This window comes from Pinus tabuliformis, chromosome 2_1, assembly GCF_031772625.1.
Source record: "Pinus tabuliformis cultivar Carrire ecotype Pingquan chromosome 2_1, CPIR1, whole genome shotgun sequence".
Classification (NCBI taxonomy): domain Eukaryota; kingdom Viridiplantae; phylum Streptophyta; class Pinopsida; order Pinales; family Pinaceae; genus Pinus; species Pinus tabuliformis.
The window spans coordinates 871945872-871969323 of record NC_142299.1 but is presented as its reverse complement, the minus strand read 5'-3'; the positions used below and the strand labels follow the sequence as shown (position 1 = coordinate 871969323).

At 41.0% G+C, this 23452-nt stretch overlaps 1 protein-coding gene across 1 annotated transcript in view; it reads left to right on the top strand.

Moving 5' to 3' along the window:
- Positions 1 to 22835, top strand: part of LOC149203432 (long chain base biosynthesis protein 1b-like) — a 233294-nt gene extending 210459 nt beyond the window's left edge. The window contains exons 12-13 of the mRNA XM_089403432.1: positions 22168 to 22295; positions 22412 to 22835. Of these exons, the coding sequence (XP_089259558.1) occupies positions 22168 to 22295; positions 22412 to 22585 (302 nt within the window). The 3' untranslated portion in view covers positions 22586 to 22835. The remainder of the gene's footprint in view (positions 1 to 22167; positions 22296 to 22411) is intronic.
- Positions 22836 to 23452: the final 617 nt, after the last annotated feature.

Sequence of the window (23452 nt, the reverse complement as noted above, 5' to 3'; positions counted from 1 at the left end):
GATGTAGGCTCCAAGCCAGGGAAAAACCGCTCCAAGGGTAAATCCCAGTAAAAACTTATCTTCTTATAGAATCAGATCAAATGAGAAATCCAAGACCCTAGCACCAAAACCAAGACGAATCACAAGACCCAAGTCAACCTTCCTTCCATGCTCTTCTAACAAGTCAAAGTCAACTCAAGTCAAAGCCTTCCAAATCTGGTTAAATCTGAAATTTTCGGTTCCTACAACAAAATTTCGGATCTGCAGTAGGTCTGCAATTTTGGTCCCTACAATAACCCTTGCAACTTCCCACGTGTGAGAGATTTAGGGCATAAAGTTCTTTTCTTCTTATTTCTTGATCTCCGCTCTCTCCCTTGACTTCTTTCACTTGTTAATTTGTATTTTGCTCTTCTTGGCACATAAATCGAAACTTGCTTGAGATGCTCTAAATGTGGTCGGATTGTCCTTTATTTATACACATCTAGGAGGTCGAATGGGTCCCTTCTAGGGCTGACTTGGTCTTGTGGGGACAAAATTGACATTTTTGACTCAAATAAAATTTGTTTTCCATTTGCTTTTCAAAGTCCAAATGGTACTTGACTCTAGTACAATAATTTGACTCATGAAAAATATACCTTTGACTCAAAAAATCCTAGAAGCATTAAGAACATGCTTGACCTAGAAAGCAATTTGACTTGAGCATGAAACCCATGCTTGTAAATTACATTTCTTTTTCTTTCTTTTGCTTCTTACATGAAATATATAATGACATAAGTACAATGACAATTATGAAGACTGAATTTTGTTACATTTTCCATCAATATGCACATGGCTCCACTGTCGGATGTGCAACTCTGCAGCCCAATGAAGATACTATCTCACGATCAACCTGCCATCCACACGAAGCTACCTCGTCCATGCCAAAGCAGTCTTTGCCAAGGCACCTGAACTGTCTCAACATACTTTCACATGCCAACGGAAGACCATCAATGGTGTCGGCAACCTGCTACTCAACATACTGTTGTGCACCGATTTCTCCACCAATCCACTAGAACTCCCACCCTATCTCATCACCAAACTAGTCAAGACTGCATCTCCATGTTCTCAGTTGAACCTTCTGCTCCATGTTTGGCCAACTGTCTTGGAAACGTTGCTGCTTCCTGCAACAGTCTCACAACTACCTCCTAGAGCTTACACTTGTGCACACTCTAATCTCACTGCCCTTCAAAGAAGCTTTGATCCCATGTTAAAAATCCCACACACCCTAGCTCTGATCTATGTCTTAACTAGAAGCATAAACACACTAGGAATGCCTAACTTCAAAATAACTTGCACAACAAAATTATAACAACTGTTGGATCAATGACAATACACAAGAATTTATGGCCCAAAACATGTTCTTATCAGTTCAACCCTAAGAAAATCATAGGGCCTTGTACCAAGGATCATGGCACTTTACAACCCCTATACAAAGCTATAATACATAGTTAGTAACTTGGGTTGAGGCCTAGTCCATCAAGCTCTCATTTGCACATAGTTAGTAACTTGGGTTGAGGCCTAGTCCATCAAGCTCTCATTTGCCCTCAATCACTAGTTATCCTTTGCCACCAAACGATACAACCATCTGATCACATAGCTATAACAACTTCCAGGGCTTAACCAACCCACCATAAATCATCAACCAACAAATTACTTAGATGGGTGTTGAGAAACCATGTATAGTGTAGATTAAAACTTGATTCCTCTTCTTGATAATTACTTGTGAATGATTAATGGCTTCTTATTACTTCTTAAGTGTTCTTCATCAACGATTATACAAATGTTCAAAACATAAAGATCATAGAGAGATAAGAGACATCAGAAATTAGGCTCCAAGCTAGGGAAAAACCCAACAATCGTTCTCATATAGAATCAAATCAAAATGAGATATCGAAGACCCAAGACCAAAACTGCGACCAAAACATCAAGTCCAACCCTCCTCCAAGTCACCTCCAAGCATCAAAGTCAATACAGGTCAAAATTGGACCAAATTAGATCTTCTTCTTGAAATTTTAGTCCTCTTGTGGTCAACGTCCTTAAATTTCGGGTCCGTACTAGAAGGATGAAAATATGTCTGTAGCTGCCTCAAAAGTCGTCCTCTTTTTCAGGAATTATCCTCCACATATGCTAGTTTTTTTCTCCTTTAATTGGGTTCCCTTTCTCCTTTGCTAGAAAATTGCTCCTTGAATTGTGCTTGATTGATGTGCCAATAGGTTGAAATGTCCTCTGTATATATATCTGCCTAGGAGGTTGAGTGGGTGGCCCTTGGAGGCCCAGGCCAACTTGTTCCCAAGGAGGGTCGACTTTGACTATTTTGGTGGAATTTGACTCAATATAAAATTCTTTTTCTTTTCTTACAAAAAGTCCAAATGGGACTTGACTCAAATATATTTTTGTTTTTGACTTGTAATAAATTCTTTTTGACTCTTTGACTCTATAAGCATGAAGAACTTGCTTTGACCAAAAATAAAACAATAATAATGAATTTAACGAATACATTGATGATACTACATTATGAAGATCGACACTAGTTACATCTTCAACACTCCCTCTTAGCTAGGGAGGTATTCATAATGACACAACATGATACTCTCAAGTTGAAATATTCATATAAGAAAGGATCTACATTGATAAGCATCAATAATATTTTACATCATCGTAGCCAGCATTGTCAAAACATCAATGTCCTAGGTAAATACACTCTATCTCTCCACTAGATTAGAGCACAATGTTGGGAGCAACAAATTTGGACACCACCACCTCTCAAGGCACATACCCCACCCGGGTGTTCACCAAGCAAATACACTCAATCTCTCCACTAGATTAGAGCACAATGCTGGGAGCAACAAATTTGGACACCATCACCTCTCAAGGCACATACCCCGCCTAGGTGTGCAGCAGGTATGTCCTCACAGGACCATTTCCTAATCCACTGTCACAATACTTGACACTAGGAAATGTCGGTTCTCAGGACTATTCTTATCTTAGATCAATGTACATGACTTACGACCGTTAGTCTTGGTCCATTCACCAGCAAGGATTTCTAGGCCATATAAGGAAAAAAAAAGTCTATTTTAGGGGTTACTAGGCCATGTGTTCTATCATTTTAGAGATCAATGTACATGACTTACGACCGTTAGTCTTGGTCATAGTACAAATCATCAAAGAATATCGGTCCCAAATTCTTATCCAATCCACCATTCTCCCTACCAGCATTCATGTACTAGGCTTACGGCTGTTAAACCTAGCCATAGTACATGACACATGGAGAACACGATGTCCACCCTCACTCCCTCACAACCAGGGAGGAGATCCTCGCTCCCTCTTAACCAAGGAGGAGTTCCTCACTCCCTCTCAACCAGGGAGGAGATCCTCGCTCCCTCTTAACCAAGGAGGAGTTCCTCACTCCCTCTCAACCAGGGACTCCCTAAAGAAGTGCTCGGTGAACTCGCCACTGGTGCCCTAGATGTCACTGACACTGAAGTATCTCCTACATCAATCGATCTAGAACCTTGAGGTCCTGCTCCCTGTACTTGACCTCCTTGCTGAGGAGAAGTCTGTGACTCTCTCTCGTCATACTCTTGTGATCTCTGATAGGCCCTCTCCTCCTCGAACTTCACATCCCTCCTAATCACCACTCTCCGTTTAGAAGGAATGAAGATCCGATAGGCCTTCAAAGTCTCGCTGTAACCCATAAAGATACTGTTCTCTGCCATGGGTTCCAACATCGTCCTCTGCTCCTTGGGGATATAAGAATATGTGAGACATCCAAAGATACGAAGATATCCCACATGAGGCTTCTCTCCAGTGAAAGCCTCCTTCGGAGTCATATTCCCCAATACTCTGTGAAGACTCCCGTTCTGAAGATAAGCAATAGTATTGTAGGCCTCAGCCCACAAAAGCAAATGCAACCCCTGATCATGAATCATCGCTCTAGCAGCCCCAACAATAGCTCTGTTCTTCCTTTCAGACACCCCATTCTGCTGGGGTTTGTAAGGAAATGTGAACTCTCTCCTAATGCCCTCCCGTGCACAGAAGTCAGAAAACCCACCATTCGTTTACTCACCACCATTGTCTGACCTCAAGACCCGAATCTTCCTACCTGTTTGCTTCTCCACAAGAGGTTTGAACTCTTAAAAGCGATTGAAGACCTAACCCTTGGTCTTCAAGAAATATATCCAAGTCCTCCTAAAGTAGTCATCAATGAATATAACATAAGACTCATAATCACGCAAAGACACATGAGACATACGACCACCAACATCAGTATGAATCAAGTCTAGTATACCTGTAGATCTGTTGTCGCTCGCTGGGAATGGTAACATGGTGTACTTTCCCAAAGCAAACCCTCTGCAGACCTCGTAATGCTTGACACTGAAATCAGGGACTCCAGTAGTGATCTCCCTCAGTACTCTCAAAGCTCCATGATGCATATGCGCCATCCTCCGGTGCCATAACTCGCACAAGTCTCTACTGCTGGTGGTACTAGTGTGAGTGCTACCAGATGTGCTACTCACCAATGCACCTGCTGATTGAAAACTAAACTTGTATAGTTTCCCAGAGAGGACTCCAATCACTTTGGCCAAAGTGATGGAAGCTCCCCTGGGATGTGTCAATACCTACCCTCCTGAGAAGGTGATGTCAAACCCCTTCTCCTCCATAGCAGACACTGAAATCAGGTTCCTTCTTCATCCCCGGAACATACAAAACATCCATGACCTTCAAAGGAGGCAAAGACTCCCTCTCAAAGGTCACAGTCCCCACACCAATAACTCTCACAGTGCAGTCATCTCCTAGTACAACCTTGTTAATTTTAGGTATGTTCTATGCTTAGAGCAATTTATTTCAATTTTCACAGTTAGCTCAATATCTTTTGCACATTAGCAATCGCATCAACATAATAGTAAATTGCAGATAGAACATAAACATAAATTGCAGCAGACAAGCCAAGACAAGAGGACACAAGATGTGGCACTAGCCAGGGACAAACCCCAGTGTGGGGAAACCCTTGATCAATTCTTCTTATATGTTCTTCAATAGTTCAGCAGAGAGAGAGAGAGATAGTACATTTACAACGGAAGTCAACACTTTGACTTATCTAAATAAGAGCATAGATCATCTCTATCTAAATAATATATAAGGTAGCTGAGCTCAGATGAAGACATGTTGCTTCAACTGATTCTCCTAGGTGACTTCATCACCCATCACAGTGTTGCACCTCGTCATCATGCTGCACCTCACTGTGTTGCACCATGCTGCACCCATCATTACTATGCTGGATCTTGTCATCATACTGCTGTGCCTTATGCTACACCTTCCTGTACTGCAACATTTTGTTGTACCTTATCATCTTGCTGCACCCACCAATGCTGCCTCATCCTGTACCTCACCGTGTCCATCATGCTGCATCTCATTGTTGTACCATAATTGCTTGCTGTCCCATGTACCATGCTCCACCAAGCACCATGTCCTTGTTGTCCCAATGTGTTTGCAGCACGATGGTTGCCACCATGTGTTTGTTGCACCTTGCTATTGTTGCTATCCCATTGTGCCATTGCTGCACAATGTCATTGCTGTCCTATTTACCATGCTGCTATCCGTTGCAACACCATGCTTGCCATTGCTGTCCCAATGTGCTTTTGCTGCTCCTATGTGGCATTGCTACACCTAGCTTACCATACTGCTGTCCCAATTGTATTGTTGTTGTCCCAGTCGTATTGTTGTAGCTGCTGTCCCAACAATCATGCCTAAAACATACCTTGAGCAACCTAATGAACTGCAGCCTAGTCAAGGTAGATCGCTGCCTCCTCATGCTGTTGTTCTGGGCATATGGCAGCCCCTGACACTTCCATGCTGGCATGTCTTGGAGTGGCTAGGCCTGCGGCCTACCACAAACCTCCGCTGCACACTAACAACCTTTCGAAATAGGCTTACCTCACGTCTTGTTGCCCTCAACCAATCTACAATTCTTCTTTCCAAACTTGGCCTCCCTAACAGTCCTCATTTAGTGACTGCGTCTAGGGTCTAGGACAACCACATTAGGCCTGTGTCTAGGGCACCATAGTTCTGCGGCTAGGGCATGTATGGGCAGCGTGAGTAGGCTTTAGAACAACGAGGTTAGGGCAGTGTATGAGGGTTCCTTAGACAGCCTATAGAAGGCTTTTCCTAGCAGCGTAGATAAACTCTCCTTCCAGCGCTCGATCACTTGAAGCTGACCTCCAACGTCCCTTCAAAATCTCGCTGGCCTGTCTACTTGTTGCGACTAGGACAACCTCCTTTCCTCTTGTCTCTATGGCTTCCTCTCTAGATTTCTCTTGCCACTAAAACCCATAACAAGTGGAGAGAAATCAAGAGTGAAGTGTGTAGAAATGACTATCAAGTCACCTCCTTTTATACTAAAACATTGAGCACATCTTTGGGTTATTTGGTCGCTGGCCGACCTTGACGAATTGTCTTATAACACAAATAAATTCATAACTCCATGAATACTTATTAGAATCGGATGATCTTTAGATCAATCCTACACCTCTCGATGAGAGGAGTCCAAGAAAAATATCAGCTGCCATAAATAAGATGACCCACATGGAGTTTGGCCCTAGTTGCCAATTTTAACACTCCCTCTCAACTAGGGAGAACTCCATCCGCTGATCCATTTGCTAGACTGTACTATCTCTACTAGTGCCCTGTATTGCTCTGTTCTGCTGAACCATGAAGAAGAAGAATTGATCGAGAATGTCGCATACCATTCTCTACTGACCCGAAGTCAGTTCCATATGAAGAGAGTGTGTCATACCACTCTTAGAGATCCCAGATCAGTTCCAAAAGAGAGTGAGTTATGTCACTCTTACTGACCCGAAGTCATTTTCATTGATCCCAGATCAATATCAAAAGAGAGTGTCTCAAACCACTCATACTGATCCCAAATTAGTTTCATTGATCTCGGATCAATGGAGGTCATCCTAGCGTAGGGAGTACAATAGATACAACGATACGTCCATCGATAGTAGTACTATGGTCCCTAATGTTGATTTGGGGTAGCATCGGATGTGCTCTAGCCATGAAAATTGGTGGAGAGGCTAAGGCACATGAGATCTCCAATACCCAGAAAGGGTTTGGGGAGATTCTGAACAGTTTGGGAGATAGAATGGTCCAAAAGTCATGGATCAAGCCAAATCTAATCTTAGCCATTGATTAGAGACTTAATCTCGGCTGTTGATTTGCCAACGAGAAAAGTATAAGAGGAGGCTTGAGGGTCACTTGGAGAACACACTGAGGGAGACCAGGTAGTTCAATTTCTGGAGCGGGGTTAGCTGAGAAATTGAACTAGTGGTCTGGTGAGCAGTTAGGAGGCAGCAAGTACGGAGCAGAGAAGTGGGATCAGCCACTAGAGATCAGCGTTGAGGCAGGACAGGCAGACGCAGGGCTTTTCAGGTAGACGCAGAGGTAGTAGAACACTGCACAGTCACTTGCTGGGCCTGCGTGAGTGATGCAAAGAGGCCCAAGGTTGATACAATCAAGCAGTTGCTGACACAGAGGGTTTGAGAGCCACGTAGAGGTCAGTTGGGCTGACACTGGGATTGGGAGAAGTGCTGGAGAATTATGTCTCTGTGGGTATGCCAGTTTGGCAACCTGTTGTACAGAAGAATTGCTGAATAATAAAATCCTTGCTTGTTGCACCGGTTTTCCCACATTGGGATTTTCCGGGGACTGTTGTCCAAAATATCTGTCAATGTGTTAATGCTTGTGCATATGTTTGTTTCTGAATTATAGTGTGATATCTGCAACATTATTTAGTTTAATGTTTATTAAAGTAATTTCATAAATAACTTATTGTGGAATAAGTAGGAAAAATAAATCAGTTGTTAGAGTGATAGAATTTTCACACCTAACCCCATTTCCCTACTCATTGGCCAGATGAGAGGTACTTCCCATGAGTCCCAAACTACATGGGTAGGATGCCTCGATAGGAGAACTACTCATCTTGTCCATAAGTCGCCACTTGGTATCACAGGGGAAGGATGAACCTTTCACCCTGTACACAGTGCACCACTAGGGGAGGGTGAGTCGCCCTATGGTGGCTTGTCACTCCAAGAAGTACCCCAAGCCCCCCGGAGCTCCTAGAGCTCAATGCATGCATCGTGCAAGACCCTCATAAGAGGGTCTCTCAACGACTCCAAGTTGTTTTGGAAAGTCACAAATTTGACCTTTCCTCGGGGCTTCGACAGAATGTTTGCGACTTGCACATCAGTCCCAATGCGATGGAGCCTTTTTGCTCATCGATGTACCATATCCCAGATAAGGTAGTATCTGATGTCTATATGCTAGAGCAATCATAGAATACGAGATTCCTCAACAATCGAATCGCCCTTTGGTTGACACAAAAGATCATGGTGGTATCCATCATGTGTATAAATAACTCATTGAAGAGCTTCCGCAACCAGGCAGCTTCACATGAGGTCATACTCGTAGCTATGTATTCGGTCTCAACGGTGCCCAAAGAAACCATCTTCTGCTCCCTGCTCATCGAGGATATCGAGCAAAACCCAAAGAGAATCAGCACTCAGAATTGCTCTTGAGATCCTCCACACTTCCTGCCCAGTCAGCATTCGAATAATCATGCAGCTTCATATTTACGGCAGCGTATCTCAATCCATGAGGGATTGTGCCCCGAAGATATATGAGAAGATTCTTGTCACCAATCTAGTGAGGCTCAACCAAAATATGATCCCAACATGCTAACTGCAAAACATGTATCTGGACAAAAGTTCACCAAGAACATTAATGCGAATGCGTTTATGGAACTCAGAGGCATTTCCCAAATTTGGTTCGACATCACTAGCACATAACTTCTGAAAGTTAAGCTCCATTGACGTAGTCATAGGCTTGTAGTTTACCATTCCAACTCTGGAATCCAACTCCCTCTTACTTTTGCAAATGAGAGGGTCTACACCTGTTAGAAACAGGTCGTCCTCAGAAGGTGTCGGTATGAGAGGTCTATCATCCACAACCTTCAAGCAATGGTTTGGATCGGGTTCACTCCTAGTGAATCTCAGCTTCATCAGACAATTATCAATCCTCTCATACTATGCCCAGGGTGTTTTGCTTCAAGCCATAGAGGGCTTTCTTCCACCTGCATACATGAGATTCCTGATCATGAATCTCAAACCCCTCGGGTTGTTCCAAACCTGTGGACTTGCTACATGAGGGGAATGGTCCCCATGTAAGATTTTCCTTCGGTACATCTTAGACATGTACCTTCATGCTCTTTTTGAATTCAGGCATCTTTGTCACCATCTAACTCACATCGGGTAGGGCCCCATAAAGTAGACCTCCAGTGCTATAGATGAGATGTGTCAACTGACATGGTCCCCAATGGACTTCCTGCAACTTGATACAAATTGCCAACCCTGAACCCATGAGTAAAAGCATCTTTGAAAATTTCATTTTCAAACACGTACCTTTCCATTGATGAATGCCACCCTGAAACCTTTGACTTCCATTACCGAAATGGACACCAAGTTCTTCTTGCGATTGGGTACATAAAGAGATTCTCGTAAATGAATCGAGTTACCCTCATTCAATTGAGGGGTAACATTCCCTACACTCTTTCCGGGATAGGTGGCATTGCCTCCAAGTATAATCTCATGATTGTTTCCATCTCTACCAAATTAGAGAGTGCACCCTTCTATCCGATGAAGTGCCTTGAAGTACTACAATTGATAAGCCAGATTCCCAAAGAGTCTGGAGGAGAGGGCCAATATAAGATAATGCTGCTTTATCTTGTCAGAAATAACAATCGATTCTTCATACCTAGAGTTACTTTCTTTCTTTGAAGAGTCGGTCATTTCCTTGATGACTTGCATTACCTGTCATTCCTTCGATCATTGAAGATGTTCCTGGAATGATTGTTATCATCATCAAGTGATGTGTCCCTATCATTCAGACACTCTTTCGCATAATGGTCGAACTTATAGCAAGCAAGGCATCTGCCTTTCCTTCCACCCTTAGATCCAGACTTCCCATTGAAGTGATCTTTAGGTAGGCCATCAGATGCTTCCGCTGCGCCATTCTGATAATATTATTTGCTTCGTCTTCACCTTTGGTGAATTTGAAGAGGGATGAGGAACCCATTGAGTCCTTTGTCCTTTCCCAACTGTCTTCGATGATTGCTCTTTCACTCTTGCTTGGGCTTTGTCTTCACCTCAACGATGATACCATGTTAATTTTAGGTATGTTCTATGCTTAGAGAAATTTATTTCAATTTTCACAGTTCGCTCAATATCTTTTCTAGATTAGCAATCACATCAACATAATAGTAAATTGCAAATAGAACATAAACATGCCAAGACAAGCCAAGACAAGAGGACACAAGATGTGGCGCTAGCCAGGGACAAACTCCAATGTGGGGAAACCCTTGATCAATTCTTCTTATATGTTCTTTAATAGTTCAACAGAGAGAGAGAGAGAGAGAGAGAGAGAGTATACATTCACAACAGAAGTCAACACTTTGACTTATCTAAATAAGAGCATAGATCATCTCTAAGTAGATGATACATAAGGTAGCTGAGCTCAGTTGAAGACATGTTGCTTCAACTGATTCTCCCAGGTGACTTCATCATTCATCATAGTGCTGCACCTTGTCATCATGCTGCTCCTCACTATGCTGCACCATGCTGCTCCCATCATCACTATGCTGGACCTCATTATCATACTGTTGCGCCTTATGTTGCACCTTCTTGTACTGCAACATCTTGCTGCACCCACCAGCACTGCCTCATCATGTACCTCACCGTGCCCATCATGTTGCATCTCATTGTTGTACCATAATTGCTTGCTGTCCCATTTACCATGCTCCACCAAGCATCATAGCCTAGTTGTCCCAATGTGTTTGCAGCGCCATGCTTGCCACCATGTGCTTGCTACACCTTCTTGTTGCTGCTGTCCCATTGTGCCATTGCTGTCCTATTTACAATGCTGCTGCCCCTTGTAGCACCTTCTGAAAAGAACTCCCATGCACCTGTCATATGGCGGGAAGCCCCACTGTTTATGTACCACACATTGGATGATGTTCTCCTATTAGATGTAGAAGTAATAAATGCAAAGTCCTGGTCAAACCGTGAAGCAAACTGCTCCACCTCTGTTGAGGTTGCAGTACCCTTATTTCCCTTGTTCTTCCTCTCAGGACATGTAGAAGCATAGTGTCCCATCTTTTGACATGCCCAACATTTGACTTTGGACAAATGCGGTTCTTTCTTCTTCTTCTTCTTCTCCCTTCCCTTAGCCCCATTTGTTGAGGCCCCTTTCCTGGCCTTTCCTTTTTTCTTCCCCCTCACTGTCAAGGCTACATCCTACTCATCTGCTATCTTCACCCCACCACTGCCACTGTTTCGTATCTCATGCTGTACACAATCATCTCAGAATCTATCCCAATTGGGAAGATTCTTCCTGGAGGTAACAACATCTCCAAAGACCTCCCAAGACTTAGGAAGTCCTGCTATAGCTATCCTGACTAATTCTGTGGATGCAACTGTCTCACTAATAGCAGCCAAATCATCACGTACCTGTTTGACCCTGCTAAGATAATGAACTACACTTTCAACCTTTGTCATCTTGATGTTCTTCAATTGTTCTTTGAGTACCATCTTCCTGCTCTCATTGATACTCTGATGGAGAGTGGTTAGAGCTGTCGACATCTAATATGCATCCGTGTTTCCTCTCACTTGAGGAACCACATGATCCTTCAGGCTGTCCATCAAAATCCTTTTTTACTTTCTTTTTTCTCCTTTTTTTCATTTTTATATGAGCTTTGAGAATATAAGAATATTTTCTCTTTTTACTTTATTATTATTCTTATTATTATTTATGACCTAAAAATATCCCCTTTTTAATGAAACTTTCCCTTCTTTTTAATTAATTACCCCTTTTTTGAAATAAAGTCTCTTTTAACTTTTATAACTACCTTTTCCTTCTATGATAATTATACCCTTTTTTTATACTAATAATACCCCTTTAATAAAAAAAATTTCTATTGTTTTTTTTTTCATTTTTCTCTTATATATATATATTACCTTTTTTCTTTTCTTTTTTTCTCTTTATTTTATTTTTTCAATGGCCAAAGACTGGATCAGATTGGCTCTGTGCAACTATTGAGTGACTAGAGGATCGAACAACTTTGATACCAAGTGTTACAAACAAAGTTTGTACTTCACAATAATCTTCAGAACACTTGGAATATGAAGATATCCATTGAGGATACAAGTATATATATATATATATATATATATATATAATGTATGAATGAGAATATGAATAATATGATTTAGTTACAACCGAGGGTCCCATATATATATCTAGGTTGGTACCCCTTCGTAAATGGTTGTCTTCTGACACATGCCTCTTCAATATACTAATCATTGTTAACTATTAATGATTTATATTCATAATACCTGAGTTCCAGAGTATTTCAGATAGTAGAACAATGAGACCTCAGGTCTCCCCTCAGCGACCCCTTTGGGAGGCCAACTAGTTTCCTCGAAATTGTTTCAAAGGTGTTGAACAGCACCCAGAGCGCCAGAGGGATTAGTTCTAGAGTCCTCCCCAACCCTGGCGGAGCAACTATAGACTTATCTAGAGCTTTTTTTTTTTTGGCTTTGGATGTTAGGAGTATCCCTCACAACTACATTCCCCCTAGGATCATGCATCCAGACACCTAGTTGGATCCAAAGGACTTCGATAGCGAGCCAACGCCATTGTTGCCCTCCTCGCCGTCAGGTATCAAACTTGGGCATTCTTGACGTCACCAAACTCCAGCCCTGAACTTATTCACTTAGTTTTCTACATCACTAGGGGCCTTTGATTTGGTTCTATACCTATGTTGCACAAAACTTCTAGGAACCCAACGTTTTGCGCTGTAACCATACCCGAAACTCTGAAACTCAGCTGAAACTCCCCTGAAACTTGACCATCATGTAATCATCTATGAGAATTAATATAGACTTGGAATTCCTTCTAAATTGTCATCTATGGGTATTATTCCATTTTTTCTTGCAAGATAATGTGTTATTCATTTATTTATAATTTTTTTTTTTATATATATACATACATGACATTTTAGACAACGTTTCGACTGACGTTTACATTTTTGGGACGTGACATTTCTAAACGTACCCGTTTTGGAAACTCTGAAATGTTTCAGCACTCTGTGCAACTTAGTTCTATACATGTTTATGAGGCTTGCTTCTTTACTCCATTTTATCCTAGATTTAGCTTTGGCATTTTCTAGGAGTTGCGTTTGCATTCGCACATTGGACTTGTACTGGATGTATTCTTTAGTCCCATTGATCTTGAAAATTAATAAAATTATCTTATCTTATCTTTCCATAATCATTGTTAGTTTCATGATCATCATTTGCTTCCATTTCTCCCTCCTCTCCATGGTATGTATTATTTCTTACTTCTTCCTTGTCATCACTAGTATTTTGGGAAATTTGATTTCCCTACACCACCATCATAATAGAAAATGGTACCAAAAGGATAAATCACATACTCATCATACTTCTTGAGAATAGCTTGTTGCTTGTAATCTTAGTCACCTAGTTTCTGTTCGTGTTCGAATTCAACAACAATGAAATTCAATAGAAACTCACAAGTCTCTGATAAAATTCGCTATGAAATTTCAATGAATATATATATATATATATATATATATATATATATATATATATATATTGCAAATTTTTATATAGGATAATAAAAAAGTACTTATTAAATTTAATAAATATAAAATAATGTGTGTGAGGCGATCATTCCAAGATATGTTAGTGCGTAGAGGCATCCTGGCGATGACAACCATTCCTGCGAAAGAGCACTTGTAATCAAATTTCTGAAGGCAACCATACAATTGAACGATGGACTAGATGAGCCATTGGATTTTTATGACTGTTGATTAAATATGTTGAATTTCCAATTTGATCCTTAATATTTGGCGAAAAAAGTGACTTTGCCTGCAATAGAATGATAGGGAAGGAGAACAATGAAAAAGGAGGAGAAGAAATCAAACTATTTAAGATAAAAGTTATAGTAGTTAACAACAGATGGAATATACTAGTTTACAACAAGGAAGAAACAAACAAGAATGAGTTTTAACACCTACCTCTTTAGCTCTCCAATGGTCGTTGAATGTAACTACGATAACCTTCAATCTCCCTTCCAAGCTATTAGAAATGGAAAACTTCAATCTCCCTTCCAAGTTCTAAGTAACTTGCTTCTCAACAATGGGCAAGAAGCCCACTCAAAACCCTAGCAAAGATGAGTGAAATGGATGAAATTAGAAATAGAATGAGAGCAAATGCAATGGGTGACTATTTCGATCCATATCCATGTATTAAGCAACCTTTTGGAATCTTGCTTGGTTCTCACAAGCAAGAAAAAATGCTCGTTTTCACCTTCCTAGGAGCATGCAGGGAATGCTCCCCATAGTGGTAGGGAGTGCTCTTAAAGGGCAAGGAGCACGATTCAAGAATGAAGGAGAAGGGGAGGGGGAGCACTCTGCTGTAGCCTTGGGTAGGGTGCCCTCCCAAGAGGGGCTACAAACTCGATAATGACTAGGTTTCCCTTAACCACCATGGACTATGATAAATGGGTGTTGACTAGATTGGCTTTAGGGTGAACCCTAAAAACACCCTCATAAACAATAATAATTATTACAAAGTGAGGTTGCCCATGGCCATATGTGATAATTACACCATCATTTCAACAAATACAACACTAAGATATGTAGATCCACGCATATTGTTCTTACTATGCTTCTTGATTTTCTTCATGTGTGCATTCTCATTCTATTTGTTCCTTTGTATTTATTCTTTTTAATGTTTGTTTGTTAGTCGACTTTTTGTCCTGGTTGTTATTGAAAATTCTTGAACCTTCTGCTGCATATTTATAAAATTCTCTTCCATAGAAAGTACTAATGCATAACACATTCTTCCCTCTTGGGTTTTCTCTTCCACTCTGTGTAATGGTTTGTTCCTTTTTGGTCCAGAATAATACCAAAAGTCGTGCATGCTGACGAGACATAGCATCTTTCCCCTTCTTAGGCACTGCTATGGTTTCTGTTAACCTTTATAAACTTTACTTTATCCAAAACCTTCTAACAATGTGGTTCACAGCAGAACTTTGAAAGAGTCTGCTAGGTCCACCAGCAATCTTTTTGGAAGGGTTTTGCTTCCCCTATCTAAAAGAATATTGAATGAATTAATTCAGAATGAGCAAGAAGCTCAATGATAATACAGAGATATTTACAATAATAGAAACATCAAGTTTCTATGTAGAATATGGAAACACTCAGTTTCATCTAAGAAACTGCTTAAACGAATAAAAATAGCAACAGCTAACAGAATGAGTATTAAATACTAAATAGGAATATTCTAATACCCTCCCTTAATACTCAATCTATTTACAACACCAATAGACCCTCTGAATTTTACAAATTTATCAGGACCAAGAGGCTTGGTGAAGATGTCGACGGGCTGCTCTGTTGTGGGAACATATTGCAACTGAACTGAGCCGTCTTCAACAAGCTGGCGAATGTAGTGGCAATGAGTTTCCACATGCTTTGTTCTTTCATGAAAGACCGGATTTTTGGCAAGCTTGAGAACTCCCTGATTATCACAAAACAAAGAAGTAGGCCTGGTCTGGGAAACATGCATATCTGCAAGCATATGTCGAAGCCAAACTGCCTCACAGGATGCCTTAACTGCTCCCCGATACTCTGCTTCTGTTGAGGAGAGAGCCACTGCCTGTTGCTTCTTACTAGTCCAAGTAACAGCACTAGATCCTAGACTAAACACATACCCAGCTGTAGATTTACGGTCATCAACCGAATCGGCCTAGTCAGAGTCAGTGTAACCACTGAGAATAGGATTGGAACTGCGAGTATATAAGAGGCCATAATTAGAAGTACCACGCACATATCGTAGCACACGCTTTGCTGCTATCCAATGATCGGATTTAGGAGCTGACATAAAGCGGGAGATATAGCTTACTGCAAAACTGATGTCAGGTCTGGTGGCAGTAAGATAGATGAGATTGCCCACTAGTTGCCTGAATAAAGTTTCATCCACAAGGGGAGAGGATGACTGTGATGAAAGTTTGAGCCCTGGTTCCATAGGAGTCGTGGCTGGTTTGCAATCCTGCATTCTGAACCTGTCCACAAGATTTTTTGCATACTTGGACTGAGAGAGAAAGATATGATTTTCAGTCTGCCAAACTTCAACCCCCAGACAGTAATGAAGAAGTCCCAAGTCTGTCATCTCAAAAGTTCTGCATAAATCTTGTTTGATCCCATGGATCAAATGTGCAGAGCTGCCAGTAATGATAAGGTCATCCACATAGACAACCACAAGCAAGATATCATCAGCAGTATGCTTGATATACAGGTTTGCATCAGATGGGCTTCGCTGAAAACCCTGATCTGTCAGGTACTGATCAATTTTCATGTACCAAGCCCGAGGAGCTTGCTTCAATCCATAAATGGCTTTAGCTAATCAACACACTTTCTGTTCTTGACCAGCAACCTTGAATCCTGAAGGCTGCGTCATGTAGACTTCTTCTTGGAGATCACCATTTAGGAAAGCACTCTTTACATCCATCTGATGAACTTTCCAATTGAACTGAGCTGCTAGGGCAAGGACAAGCCTTATGGTACTCATCTTGGCTGTAGGAGCAAAAGTTTCTTCATAGTCGATGCCTTCCTTCTGTGAGAACCCTCGAGCCACAAGACGAGCTTTATACTTGTCTATGGTTTCATCAGCTTTGTATTTCACTTTATATACCCATTTGCAGCCTATGGGCTTTTTCCCTGCAGGAAGATCAGAAAGTGTCCAGGTGTGATTCTTCTGAAGACTCTGGAATTCGGCTTCCATAGCCTGTTCCCACTCAGATGTACCCTTAGCCTCTGAATAGGTTTGAGGCTCAAAAATACTGTGAAGGTTAGCCATAAGAGCAAAATTGACTGTAGACTGTTGTTTGTTCTTATGTCTAGAAGTTCTACCTTCAAGAAGCTCATCATCTTGGAGATCACCAATAGTTTTAGCCCACCATTTTGGCCGAAGAGTAGAGGAACCAATATCAGGAGGAGGTGGAGAAGACTCAAGAGCAATAGGGGTATCAAGAGGAGGGTTGTTTTCTGGAGGAAGCTCAGATAGAGTATTATCAAATACTGATGCTATATCATCCCTCCCATCAGGTGGACCGACCGGAAGAAGAACACTGTGAGGCTGATCCTCAGAACACTGCTCAGAAGAAGAAGACTGAAAGAATCCTCTGTCTTCATCAAATACTACATCACGACTGAAGCTAAGACGACCGGTGGCTATATCTATCAGCCTATAGGCCTTGTGATGATCACTGTAACCTGTCATCATGAGTTTCTGGCTTTTGGAATCCAACTTAGAGCGCTTAGCAGGTGGAATCCAAACATATGCAACTGAGCCAAATACTTTGAGGTGACTGATCTTAGGTTTACGACCAGACCAAACCTCTTCAGGAGTCTTCCCTTTAACAGCCTGAGTAGGTGATCGGTTAAGAAGATAAACAACAGTAAATACTGCTTCAGCCCAGAATTTCTTTGGAACACTCCTGTGTTGGAGTATGGAACGAGCCATTTCAACAACCGTGCGGTTGCGACGCTCGACAACATTGTTCTGCTGAGGAGTGTAGGGGGTGGTTAACTGACGTTTGATGCCATGAATATCACAGAAGTTGGAAAAAGCTGAAGAACAAAATTCCCCCCCATTGTCGGTCCTAAGAGTCATGATGTTACAGCCAGACTCTTTTTCAACTATGGTTTTAAACTTCTGAAATGTACTAAGTGCATCAGATTTATTTTTTTAAAAATACACCCACATCTTTCTACTGAAATCATCAACAATAAGTAAAAAATATTTGCAAGCAGTGATAGACGCTGTATTCATAGGACCACAAATATCAGCATGAAGTAACTGGAGTACCTTAGATGTGCGCCAAGATTCTCCATCCTTAAATGAAGACCGATGTTGCTTTCCCGCTTGACAGGCGCTGCATACCCCCAACTGCGAAGTCTGAATATCAGGTAATCCTGACACAAGTCCCTCCCGAGAGAGCTGAGAGAGATACTGCATATTTAGATGCCCATATCGCTGATGCCATAGAGTGCTGATGGGAGAGACACGTGCTGCTAGAGCCACTTCTGAAGAGTCACCGGTGTCAAGTAGTCTGTATAGACCATGGTCTTCGAGGCCAACAACAACTGTTAGACTAGTCTCCCTGTCAATAATAGAGCACTTGTGTGCACTGAATACTACATCAAGCTGAGGAGAATTCCTCATAATCTGACTGACAGACAGCAGATTGATTTCCATACCGGGGACATAGTATACATTCAGAAAGATGAGTGTGCGCCCACCAAACTGGATTTGAACTGTACCTCTGCCAACTACTGTGTACTTTTCACCTCCGCCAAATACCACGGAATCACTGAAAGGTGAGAAGTCAATAAACCAGTCACGCCTGTGAGAGAAATGGCGTGATGCACTAGAATCAATGTACCAGGGAGAGGAAGGAACATGATCTGAAGACCTTTTAGCCATAAAGGCGTAAAAGGCAGAATCTGTCTGCTCAGAATGTTCTGCAACATTTGCTGTCTGATGGGGCCCTCCCTGTTTCTTCTGTTCAGAAGCAATCCTCTGTCGGCAATCTTTCTTCATGTGACCGAACCTGTGACAGTAATTACACTGCACACTTTTCTTCCTAGCAGGATCAAAAGGCTGAGAAGAGCCTCTTTGCTGAAAGGACTGAGAGGACTGATATTTTGCAGCAAATGCATTTTCCGAAGACACTGATGAAGCACCACTACCAAACTGCTGTTTCCACCGATCCTACTGCAGGAGTTTGGTGCATAGCTCTGGAAACTTCAGATCAACATTTGTGGTGGTAATGTTGAGTGTTTCTATGAAATGTTCATAAGATTTTGGTAGACTTTTCAAAGTAATGACTACCATATCTTCTTCCTCCATGGTCCTACCAATAGCTTCGAGCTGATCTCGAATGTCTTTAATTTTGTTGAGATGTTCCTGTAAAGACATATGTTCGTCCATCATGATGGAGAACAACTGATTTTTGAGGAAAAAAGCTCTGCTTTTGTCAGATGTTTCGTGCAGTTCTTTCAACTGTTCCCAAATCTCGGCAGCTGTCTTGCCAGAAGGAATCTGCGGTAACTGATCATCAGCGACAGAGAGCTTGAGAAGCATAACAGCCTCTCGATTTCGATCATCAAATTTATCTTGATCGGTACTAGCTGTACCGGGACGAAGCTCTTTGCCCAAAATGAGCTGATCAAGACGCCTGTATTAAAAAATGGTCAGCATTCTTTGTTTCCAAATGTTATAGTTGCTGCCATTAAAGCGTTGATTTCCTTCTAACATCAGATTGGTGAGCGTGGCCATTTTCAAAACAAAAGTCTGACACAAATTTTAATGAAGCTGCCCGCTTATCCTGGTGCAAATCAAAAAAACAGAATTTGTTCTGCAAGACAGGTATTTTAAAATATATATATATATATATATATATATATATATATATATATATATATGTATCTACCCAGCTGAAATAAATCTCCACAGAAAATTGCAAACCTTCCTTTTTACTCTGCAACGTCAAACTAATACAGAGGCAGCTTGAGAACAGTAGCACCGACACACTGCTTTTGAATTTCTGCTATATATATATATATATATATATTTTTTTTTTTTTTTTCTTGCTGCTGTCGTAAACAATGGAGAACCCACGTTTGAATCCCTGATGACTGCCGCTACTATACGGTAAATTCAAATATCAGTTCTAAAAAAAAAATCGTTGATAGCAATGACTGCCGCTGAGTCCAAGCCGACAGTGCCAGACGATTCCGTTCAAAAAACTTCCAACACGCAGAATTACTGAGATCTGCGGTGATCCGAGAGCTTCCGGATTGGAATCAGGTCGATTTAGCTCTAAAATCGATCGATCGGTGCTTGAAGCATTTCGTTTGGTAGCCTGTCTGTAGCTTCAATTCAGATCTTATTCGCCACTGCAAGGGTGCTATGGCCGTCAGAACCGCGCCGATCCGGCACTGCTAATTGCATTTGTATTCATGGCGGCTTTCTGTAACAGCCGGATTCGAGTAAATCACCGCGAGCCCTTTCGAATGAACCCTCTCAAGCTGCTAATTTCTGTGATTACAGGCTTTAACGGCAAACGGAGACTAGCGACGCCTGCTATGAGTGGTCACAAGAGGACGACTTCGAAGATCGATCCCAGATTCAGATGGAACCGGACACGCTGACGCCAATTCCGTCTCCCTCGTCTAATCATAAGTCGTAAGTGCCCTTTTCAACACACAGGTGCCACGGCAAAAAATTCTAAGTTTGACCACGATCCCATCAAATGGACTAAGCGGATGACGCGCAAGGCTCTGCGGAATTTCTCGATGCCACCGTTTGATCGAAGAGAATGTGAATATGGCTGCACGCCCTGTCCCTTCTTAAAACCCTGTGGAGATCCCACTTCTGACACCAAGATAACCGACTGCGATTATCCAAACAGAATCGGCAATTTTGTTCTAAAACAGATCCTAGAGTTTCTCAAAAAAATGCTTAGACATGAAGAAATGATAATGCAGGAGAAGAATCCATTTCTGTATCGAGATAGACGACTGTAAGCTTTTATCACAGTGAGCAAAGCCGAGGCTAAGACTCAGTGAAGGCTACCTGGCTTACAGAGGGCTCGACCTTAGAAAGGAATGAGAGAACTCAAGAGATTAGGATGCGAAGAGAATAACTGTTCAAGAAATCTCTTTTTGTTTCTGGCTCCGATACCATAAAAGAATATTGAATGAATTAATTCAGAATGAGCAAGAAGCTCAATGATAATACAGAGATATTTACAATAATAGAAACATCAAGTTTCTATGTAGAATATGGAAACACTCAGTTTCATCTAAGAAACTGCTTAAACGAATAAAAATAGCAACAGCTAACAGAATGAGTATTAAATACTAAATAGGAATATTCTAATACTATCAGGCAAACCGTTATGTCTATTTTTGTTGCCAATGAAAATAGAATCCCATGCATTTGTTTATTTATTATTTTGAGAAATGCATCTAATATTACATTACTGAACAATAAAGAGAGATCAATGATGATACATCGGGGACCCAAATGGTGGTCACATAAGTGCCCCCTTCTGACATAAGGTAAGAGGACAAGCATGTCTGTATTGCTCCAACATATAAGGATCCTACTTCTTTCCTAAAACTACCCGCCCTGTCTAAGATCTGCATGGACAAGTCGAACCTAATAGTTGCTAACTTTTCCAACTGGAATAGAGTAAATGCCCCATGAAAGATTGCTTGACACCATCTATTCTCAGATCATTTAATTATCCCGCGAAAGCAACCATTTCCAACAAAGGGGATGAGAAAAAGAATGCCATACTCTCAAGCAATCCATGCCCAAAACACTGGCAACCTCCCAGTTCCACATAACATGCTTACTCATTTTTTATTTGTGGCAAACTACACAACATCCATCTGTAAGGCCATTGTGACATTGCTGATCTTTTATGGCTATATTGTTATGAAGCACAAGCTATCACAGAAAACTGGATTTAAAAGAAACTTGCATCTTCCAGATATCTTCACGTTGTTCCAGATACCTTAGCAATGCCCAATTGATATTCTTTGATGATCTTGAAGGTTCCAATACCGATTTAGACTATGATCAAGAGCATATTGTGACCAAATTTTGCCGTAAGGATCATCCCTTGATCATTTCCAATTTTTCCATAAAGTTTCTTGAGCAGTCAAGTTTAACTTAATCACACTACTATCCAGGAATATCTGACATAGAGCAGTATATACGGCATTACCCATGGTTTGGAGCCTGTGAGATCAGTTGAGGGTTCTTCAATGAAGCTATTGGCTTGAGAGTCGAGACCCTATCCAACAAACCCCCTTTGTGAAAACCTTTCTTTTGACATTGCTTGCAATTTTCTTTCTTTTCTATTGTTATCACTCTAATATTTGTATTATCAACTTAAATTTCATGCATATTCTCACACTTCAACATAAAGTTGCAGGTTTGTCACAAGTACGGGGTCTAAAAGTTATGAGTAATGCCTTGTCACCGTTGGTCTTTCTGCAACTGGAAAATACATCTGGTTCATTTAAGAGTGACTCAATGTTGCTTCAGGAGATTGTTGATCATGTATGTATGGTTTCATTTGGTTGGCATTTGTGTCACTCTGTTTTTAAATGCTTTTGATTGAGTAAATGAAATTTCCCTTATGCTAATCTTTTAAATTCATTATTGATGATGTGCAGATGTTGGAGGATGAGGCAGTACTGTTGACTGTGTCTAAACGATCTTTGCTAGACAACTGCAAACTGCCAGCTGGTATTCAATTGTTCGTATCTGCTGCTCACAAAAAATCTGATCTGTTACAAGTTATTCAGTCACTGAAGAGTGTGGTGGAGTCTGTACTTGATAGAAAATGACGACTATAATTTAACCAATTTATGGTAATACACTTATGATATGATGGTGTATGGGTTGATTGAAAGTTTGGAATTTGCCAGTCTGATGTCCTCAAAGATGTAATTTATTTGAAGAAAAATTACATATATTAAGACATCAAACCTTTTGTGCTCTGTATCATCTTTATATCCTGTATACTTTCATTCATGTTCAGATAGGTCAGGCAACTAATATCTTTATATATTGGCAATGGTTTTGTTTTATTTAAAATGTTTACAGTCCCTTATTTAATATTAACTGGGATCAATGTATATTGGCAGGAGAGTTTATGGTTTCATAGCATGTATTTTTATGGAAGATACTAAATTGAGAAAGTATCCTTGTGCAAGATTGATAACTGATAATAGGAGATAATTGTTAATGTTAACAAGTGTCTCCTGTAATTTCTCTCTAAACAGTTCATTGGTTCTGGATTCCAAATTGATTAGTCATGTGGTATTTCACTTACTGTTTGCAAGAGATAATGCTGGTTGAATGGTTTGCTTACCCTACTGCCTGGGACTGAACAAGAATATGCACATGCTTTTATCCATTGGTATGTATAAGATAGGGAGAATATCTATTGGTAGTAGGTCTAGTGAGATGGATAGGGGGGTATCGGGTTAACTAGCTTGGATGTATGGCTTGTAAGGATAGATAGCTTGTATGGTTTGTTGAAATCAGTTCAGGTAGGGAGGTAAGGTGGCTTGGGTTAGGTCGACTGTTGATGAATTTGATGGGATTCTTAAGATGGAATGAACTATGGAATGAACCAAGGTAAAAACTTGTATGAAGTCGGAAGAAAGAATAATTATGTTCTCTTAACTATGAATGGTGGCCTTTTTGAA